Genomic DNA, 8,976 nt, shown 5'->3' on the forward strand with positions numbered 1-8,976 from the left:
CCGACTATAAATATTCGGGTTTGGGAAAGCTGGATGCAGGGAGAGGGAAGAGAAATGTCAAGTACACACAACACTGTCTCTCTCACTGTTGACACTGGGGCCCCTAGGGGAGCCCTGTGGCACTTCTGCCTAGAGGAGAGGTGCTGCAGGTCCGGCGCTGCTGCCTCCCAGGTCCCAGGGGGCCATTCAGGCCTGGTAGCCTGTGGAAAAGGGCCCCAGTTCAGAATCCATGAATACACAGTTTCATACTGTGTATTCTGAGTGAAAAGGCTGGATGCAGAGGCCCCGAGCGCCCTTATGGGGATGGCAAAATGGGAGTTGGTGCAGGAGATGGATAGAAACCCCAGGGCCTCCAGTTCTGTCCTAAAAGCAGGACAGCCAAGGCCACGTCCTCACATTCTCCGTGGGCTCTAACTCCTGATTCTGTCCAGGGAGCAGAGTACAGAGGCACCGCTCCCCTCAGCATGGCCATCACGCTCCTTCCTGCCTCCTTGGGAAACCAGAAGCTCAGGGCCCCACCTTTGTGGGGTCCTTCAGCCCCACCCCTGAAAACAGCAGTGGGGAGGGGGGCCTGGGCCTCCAAACTAATGGAGGCACCTCTGCTGCAGGCAGAATCCAAGATAGGGGGTCCCTGTTCCTACAGGTCTCTCCTGGAGTATTTAAGTGCACGCTCAGATAGACTTTGGGTTTAAAAATCTCCAGGACCATCATCACCATCAACTTTACCACCACCTCCATCACCACCACCTCCATCACCAGCAGCAGCAGCAGCACTGTCAGCAGTGGCAGTATTGTAACCTTCACTCAGTACATGACACACACCTGGGTGCCTCCGTCTAGCTCAAGTGATGGTATTTTTCCATAGTTGCTTCCAATGGTTGTTTAAGGAAATAATGCATCCCTAGCCCTCCAAGTTCCCATTCTCCTCTCTCCCTAGAGGCACCGCTGTCCTGACTTTGTCCTGGTGACTTTTGTTTTTGATCATGTCTTTTCCATGTGCAATTCATAATGTGCTTTAATATTGTTGTAAATGGAACATACTGTACCTATCTTTTTGCACTTATATTTTTTCTCTTAACCTGATCCATACGAGCTCACTCACCCTCTGAAAGGCTCTGTGATGCTCTGCACCACACACCCCAACTAATCTGGCCTTTCCTAGGGCCAGATGTTGAGCAGAGTCAGGCAGAGAGCCCTGGACCAGATACGGAGATGGCCAAGGACGTCAGGACTCCAGCTGCCTCGGTGTGGATCTGGGTGCCTTCCCTGGGCAGCTGCGTGGCCTCAGGGGAACGACCATCTCTCTGTGCCTCAGTTTCCTCATCTGTAAAATGCGACTAAAAGTAGACCTTATCTCATCTGAGTATTGAGAGATTTAAAGGAGTTTATGCTTATAAGTGCTGGTGGCTCTCAGTAACCACTGGTGGTCAAGACAATGATGGCGATGAAGAAGAAGGTGACGCCATGGTCCCTGCCTTTAAGAAATGTTCGGTCTAGTGAGGAGAGGAGCCACGATCACCTTTCATGTGGCTGCCCAAGACAGAAGGGCAGCTGCATCTGGGCTGTGTTTGGCTCCTGGCTGAGTGAGGGGAAGAGACAGACATCCCCTCTAACCACAGAGGGGGGCTGGTCCAGGAGGGGGTCCTGGAGGAGGGGGCTCTGTGCTGTGGGACTGCTAGGACGTGGCAGGAAGAAATGATTTTCCTAAATCATAGGGGTCCGTGTGGTATGACCTGCCAGGCACAAAGCTGAAGCCCCCAGAAGACAGAGATTAAAGCTGGAACAGGCCACAGTCTCAGCTCAAGCCAAGGAGTGGTCAACCGTCCCCTGGTGCAGTGAGGTCCTGGGTGCCTGGACATCTGCCCTGTGCTACCATGGCCTGTGCAGGTCAGGGTGTGGCCCATCAGCAGCCGCAGCGCAAGGCCCAAAGGCCCCGAGGCCTGGGTCTTCAGAGGGTCAGACTGCAGGGGAGGGGGTGCGTGCCTCCTTCACACCATGCTAGGGCGCCCACGGGAACATCTGGACCCTGCGCCACCTCCTCAGGTGCTAGCAGTGACTGTAGCCCAGTCCTCAGCTGGTGTGGGGGTGCCTGACGTTGGGGTAGGGAAGTCTCAGTCCCTAGTTGTCTACCCTGCCTAACACAGAAACTTCTAAAGAAGCCCCAGAAACATTAGCAGATTTCTGCCTGTGGGTTGGGGCAGGGACCCCTTTCCTGAAAGCGCACGCTTCACCCATGTTGCCCCCAACACAGAAATCATTGCCGTGGCAGGACAATTTGTGGAGACACTTCGTCCTTCCTGCAGTGTTTCCACCAAGGGCCCAGGGTCTGGGCACTGGAGAGCATGGACCACCCCAGAAACAGAGGCTCCTGCAACACAAAGATGCCCCAGGCCCCAGGGGCAGGGGTTGGCTTGGACCGGAGCAGGTCCCTCAGAGGCGGGAGGAGCCCCAGGCCTGGTTGTGGTCAGCAACATGGACACACATCTTGATCGTGTCCATCAAGCTCCTTCCCTGCGCAGAATAGAAGGAGATTTGGCCAGTCCTGTCCTCCTGCTTCCCTCAGAAATACCAGAAGCTCTGGGGTCATAGGTCCCCACCCCCACCTCACCTGCTGGGCAGCTGCTCTCAGGGTGGTTTGGAAAAACCATGGCGTACGTTGTCCAACCCTCTCTGCGGCCCTTCCCAGGGCTGGGAATGCTGCCAGCGCTGCAGTAGATGTTTCTGGAGGGGGCCTGCACCACAGATGGTGGGATGCCACACGCCCTGTGCCATCTCCCCTCCCTTTGGACTCAGCCTCTCTGTCCTGTGCTCTTTCCAGTGCTCTCGGCCTAGTTCCTCACAGAGACGCACACCAGGTCTGACCTTCTGGGGCCGGCGCACCATCGACTGATAAAATATAGAATTAAATTTGAATTGCTGATCAATGACAAATTACTTTTAATGCTATTTGGGACACCTGACAGGAATATCCCTCCACAGGCACCCAGGCTGTGAATGCAATAAGCGTAATTATTTGTGCTGCTGCTCTGGATTTGAGAGAAAATCACCGTGTAATTGTATACAGTGGGAAGGCCAGAGCTGACTGTAGCTGTTTTAATGGAAAGAGTGGATTAATTCACATTGGAGCAGCATGACAGGGCTGGCGGGGCGGCAGTGGCGGGGGTGGGATGGTTGGCACTGTTCCTCACAGGTCCTCTGAAAAGAGAACGGACAATTACCCCTACTCTGGGCCAATGTTCTACATGTTTTACATTTGATTTTTTTAAATTGCAGTGAAATTCACATAACGTAGTTAACTATCCAGTGGCTTGTAGTACATTCACAATATTGTGCGACTATCACCTCCATCTAGTTCCAGAATATTTTCATCACCTCAGAAGGAGACCCTATATCCACTAAGCAATTATTTCCTCCTCCCCTTTTCCCTCAGTCTCTGGCAACCATTCATTGCTATTGTTTCCATGGATTTGCCTATTCTGAATATTTCACAGAAATGAAATTATACAATGCAAACTCTTTTGTGACAACTCCATTCACTTATCACAGTTTTCAAGATTTATCCATGTTGCAGCATCAGAACTTCACTCCTTTTCGTTTTTGCTTTAGTCACTTCAGTCCTGTCCTACTCTTTTGCAACCCCGTGGACTGTAGCCCACCAGGTTCTTCTGTCCATGGGACTTCCCAGGCAAGAATACTGGAGTGGGTAGCCATTTCCTTCTCTAGGGGATCTTCCCAACCCAGGGATCAAAACTGTGTCTCCTGCATTAGCAGGTGGATTCTTTACCACTGAGCCAACAGGGAAGCCTCATTCTCTTTATGGCTCAATAGTAACACCCCACTGTATGGCTAGATTACAGTTTGTTTATCCATTTGTCAGTTGATGAACTTTGGGTTGTTTCCACCTTTTGTGAATAATGCTGCTAGAAGCATGTGGGTATATGTTTTTAAATTATTTGGGTATATACCTAGGAGTAGAATTGTTGGGTCATATGGAAATTATATGTTTAATTTTTTTTAGGATACACTTGATCTTCTTTCATCTTCACCATTATCTTGTGAATTGATGTTTTTCCCATTTTCAGATGAGAAGAGCTGAGGAACTGGCTGTAGCCTCTTGGCAAAGAGCTGGGGCTCTTGCTTGGGCTCTATTTCAGGGCTGCCTCCTCCTGACCTCAGCATCACTGCAGTACTGCAAAGCAGCTGGGTCATTTAAGAAAAATAGCCTGCCTCAAATAAGGGTTTGCTGGATCCATGAATAAATGGACTGTTTAACCTGGAGGGACAGAGAAAGGAGGGGATGAAGGCAAGACCACGCTCTTTACTTGGAAGAAGAGCCAGATATACGTTCAAATACAGACTCCAAGTCAATAAATGCCTACAGAGTTATGAGATCGTGTTGAAATGAAGTGTTTTGAGTGGCTGCTGTATCAATGCCTTCCCTCCATCTAATTAGCATCAGATGTCTTCAAGACCTACCTGGAGATTCACATCTGAAAGGTATGAGAGAAAAAGACTGTTCCCAGATATCAATGAAAGGACCTTACTATGTTAATACCTAACATAGCAGCAACTCCCCAACTCCCACCCCTAGAGTAGACCCTTAGACTGCATCTTTCACTGAAAGAGACAGCTCATCTTTGAATCACTGGAGGCTCTGCCAACCAGACTCCGAGCAAAGGACTGTGGAACCCTCTAGATTGGTTGTTTATAAGGAAGAGAAGTTGCCAGCTAAGAGCTTCTTCCTGGCCCACAGCACTCTGCTGACAAGACCTCCAAAGCTTCCTTCTCCTGTAAGTCTGTGCAAAGCATGGAGAGGCTGATGCACACGGTCCCCCATTTCCCTCTCCTGTGTCGTGAACATTATTAGCAATTTTTGTGCATGGTTCTACCTCTAGTTTTTGTTTATTTGTTTGTTTTTAAATATCAGGGGCACAAATTTAGAGTGACTAAAATCTGCATTTGATGACACAGTCTCATTGTTCAAAGTATGGCTCTTTGTTATTTTAAGCATGTGTGTATGTATTAGTTGTTTATAAATAATGTGATAAACACCTGTAAGCACTATGAGCCAAAAAACTGACCAGAATCCTCATCTGGCCTGTGCTGCTCCACTCTCTGTCCCCTGCTCCCAGGGGACTTAAATCTGTAAAGGTGACTTGACCGGAACACTGAGACAATAAGGACTAGCTGAGGATGAGTTAAGACAGGGCTTTGATGCACAACTCTTAATACTTTATTAAATTAAAACAAGAACTAAACTGTCAAATTGCATTAAAAGGCCAACATTTAAAACCGGGCCTTCTCTCGCTACAGAGCAGAATGTCCAGTGCTGCTGACAGGGTCCTGTGGAGACCCAGAGACCATCTGGTGACCCTGTCACCCAAGACTGAGAGTATGTATCCCACCCATGGCATTTCTCTACAAGTCGAGGGCACAGCTCTGCACCCTACTCTTCATGCCACATTCTGCAGCAGTTGTTCACACCAGCACATCCTTGTCGGCTTCATGTTCCTAACTCCTTGATAGTTGGCTTCTCTCCTCAATACTGATATTTCTGTTGCTTCCTTGTTAGGCTATGGTAGGTCCCATTTCTTAACCTCTGGCCACTCACCATTTTTCCTCCCCAGGCCCAAGTCCCCATCCATTGCTAATGGTTACCTGGCTTCTGTGGAGTGGTCAGTCCTTCTAGCCTCTGATGTTCTGGGGAAGCCAGGACAATGGTGACCACGTGGACCTCAGTCCCTCAGTTCTGGGACCCTGGGTTGAGGGGCTGGAAATGTGGCAGCTCTCCCAGGGCCGAGGCTCCCACAGCAGCCAGGTTCTCCCCAGGCTCTCTGGGCCCACTGGTACCGGCATCCCCTCCTTGGGTGGAGGACTGTGGCCTAGAGGCTGAGTCCCCCTCCTCAGGCTTCCTCTTGGCCGAGGGTGAATAAGAAAGGATGGTGAATCCCCTCTTAAGCAGGGCTGAATCCGCAGGCACCAGCTCTTCAATCTGCCCTGGAGGGGAGGATTCCAGAATGATTAGCTTCCAGTGGTGCAGTTCCTGCTTCTGGGGTGCATCTTGGAGTCTCACCACCCACACCTCATCAGGCTCCAACAGCAGTTTCCAACACTGGCCTGGGGTCATTCGGACCCCTCTTGGCTTCATCTTCTGGAGGTAGACAGCATCATAGCGGCCCACTAGGGAGAGGATCTGCAGGTCCAGTAAATAGGCTTCAGCCTCAAGAGGGTCCATGTCCTGTGTGGTGCCCAGCTCCAATACCATGGGCTCTCCTGCAGGCAAGTCCACTTTGAAAAACCCCTCCCATGGAATGGAGGGGCTTGGCCAGTGGGAACAGGTAGGGATTTCCCCAAATCTCCAGGGAAGGCCCTGGGTCCAGTCAGCATCTTCAGCATCCAGGCCCAGAGGTGCCGCATCCTGAGGCTGCAGCTCAGTGGGCACAAAGTGATCATCTAGGTCCATGTCTTCTGACTCCACAGGGCCTGACGCCAGGGTGTCCAATCCCCAGCCCACAGACTCGCCCTGTGCAGGCTCCCATAGGCCCTGCGCCCAGTTTGGCCCCATCACTGGGGATGACCCTTGCTCAGACCCTGTCTCTGAGTTATCCATAAGCTCAGGGTCCCAATCTCCATCTTCCAAGTCTTCTGACTCTAGCTGCCGCTTAAGGTCCAGAAAGGCAGCCTTGTAACAAGCAAAGCAGATCCTTAGCTGTCTGCCATGTTGAAGCTGATACCTCCAGGATGCATGGAGATAGGACATGCCCTCTGCCGCATACCGCTTGCTGACTGGAGGGCACATGGCCAAGCTGTCTGACTCCTGAGACACAGGCAGAAGAAGAAGGACTAGCTGTGATTTTCGAAGATCTGGTCCACAGAAGAGGGCGCAGTGAAGAGCAAGGGTCAGGGAGGAGGGGCAAGAGAACAGAGAGGAGAAAGATGAGGATCACCAGGAGAAGAATTTGAGGTGGCGGTGGATGAACTGTGTCCCGATCCAACAGGGACCTGTAGAGGTTGGCAGGGAAGAAACTCTGGAATTAACTTCTGCTGATGCCAGGGCTCGGTTCTCTGGGATCTGCAAAGAAAAGCAGTGAGGTTAGGGCGCCCCCAGCAGGTAGGTGGGAGCAAATCACACAGGGAGGAGAACCTGACCACATCTGACAAAACCTGAGGGAACCTCTCAGGACCTGACAGAACCAGAAAGAATCACTCAGAATCCGAGGTTCCTGTCAGAATCTGACCAAATCTGACAGAACCCGAGAGAATTGGTCAGAACCTGACCGAATCTGACAAAACCTGAGAGAACATGTCAGAACCTCAGAGAATCTGTCAGAACCAAAGGAAACCTGTCAGGACATGACAGAAACAGAATTGATCAGACCCTGAGAGAATCTGTCAAAATCTGTCAGAAACTGAGGGAAACTGTGAGCCCCTGAACAAATCTGACCGAATGTGACAGAACCTGACCAAATCTGACAAACCTGTTGGAACCTGTGAGAATCTGTGAAAACCTGAGGGACACTGTCAGATCCTGATCAACGCTGACAAAACCTGATTGAAACTGACAGAATCTGAAAGAATTGGTCAGAACCTGAGGGAATCTATCAGAACCTAAGGAAATCTGTCGTAACCCAACAGAGAGAATTGGCCCGAACCTGAGGGATCCTGTCAGACCTGACCAAATCTGACTGAATCTGACAGAACCTGAGGGAACCTGACAGAACCAGAGACTCGGTCAGAACCTGAGGGTCCTGTCAGATCTTACCAAATCTGATAGAACCTGCCAGAGACTGACAAAACCTGAAGGAAAGTGTTGGAACCTGAGAGAAAGTCAGAACGTGAGGGAGCTGGTCAGAACATGACCAAATCTGATAATACCTGTTAGAACGTGTGAGAATCTGTGAGCACCTGAGGGAATCTGTCAGAACCTGAACAAATCTGACAAAACCTGACTGAACCTGACAGAATCTGAGAGAATCAGTCAGAACCTGAGGGATCCTGTCAGACCTGACCAAATCTGTCCAATCTGACAGAACCTGACTAAATCTGACAGAACCTGATGGAACCTGTCAGAACCAGAGAATTGGTCAGAACCTGAGGATCCTGTCAGATCTCACCAAATCCAATAGAACCTGCCAGAGAATGAGAAAACCTGAGGGAAACTAACAGAACCTGATAGAGCCTGAAAAAACCTGAAGGGACCTATTGGAACCTGAGAGAATATCAGAACCTGAGGGAGCTGGTCAGAACCTGACCAAATCTAACAGAACCTGACAGAACTTGTTAGAACCTCTTGGAATCTGATAGAGCTGTCAGAACCTGAGGGAACTTGACAGAATGTGTCAGAACCTGATGGAAACTGACAGAACCTGAGGTATCTGTCAGAATCTGAACCTTATAAAACCTGAAGGAGCCTGACTGAACCACCCCCACCTGAGCTAACCTGTCTGGCCTGAGGCTACGCTGGATCACATTGGCACTGCAGGCTCCAAGCCCCACACTGTTAGTCTGTAGGCCCCACTCTTCCACTTCAAGGAGTTCTCACCCAGCTTGGTACCGCCCTCCTGTGGGTACACGTGGGGAAAGCAGGGAAGGGATCCTGCCTAAGCATATAAAGAGCCATTTCCCATGGTGCTCTGGGCTCAATATTTCCCATGAGCCTCAGCCCACCAGGAAATGAAACTGCTGAGTCATTCTCACTTCCCTCATCCCAGGAGAGCCTGTGTAGCCCCCAGAGAGGGCAGTCTTGTTCCTCTAACCCTGTCACCAGGGTGATTGTTCCTGTGATATTTGCTCCTCTGAGGGCTGAGAAGACTGTTCCCATTGTTCTCTTCATTCTGCAGGTTTCTGAAATTGTGTGGGTGATTCTCTCTCTTATGGTTATTGTCCCTTTGTGGGTCCCTTGGGTGACATACTTGATCACAGAGCCTGTCTTTCTGTGGTTAAAATGGATTCTTTCTTGTATCTCTTGATGAAAGT

The 8,976-nt window shown here is 50.3% G+C and overlaps 1 protein-coding gene across 1 annotated transcript; it reads right to left on the reverse strand.

Annotated features, from left to right (window-relative positions):
- Positions 1 to 5,266: 5,266 nt before the first annotated feature.
- On the reverse strand, positions 5,267 to 7,058 carry LOC113878377 (testis-expressed protein 19.2-like). Its single transcript, XM_027519393.1, has one exon. The coding sequence runs from the start codon at positions 6,797 to 6,799 to the stop codon at positions 5,744 to 5,746; it is 1,056 nt and encodes a 351-aa protein (XP_027375194.1). The 5' UTR covers positions 6,800 to 7,058; the 3' UTR covers positions 5,267 to 5,743.
- Between the last annotated feature and the right edge of the window lie 1,918 nt (positions 7,059 to 8,976).

Source organism: Bos indicus x Bos taurus, chromosome 19 (genome assembly GCF_003369695.1).
Source record: "Bos indicus x Bos taurus breed Angus x Brahman F1 hybrid chromosome 19, Bos_hybrid_MaternalHap_v2.0, whole genome shotgun sequence".
NCBI lineage: Eukaryota > Metazoa > Chordata > Mammalia > Artiodactyla > Bovidae > Bos > Bos indicus x Bos taurus.

Coding starts and splice junctions, on each gene's coding strand:
- LOC113878377 (XM_027519393.1), bottom strand. CDS start 6,799: ATGTGCCCTCCAGTCAGCAAGCGGTATGCGGCAGAGGGCATGTCCTAT.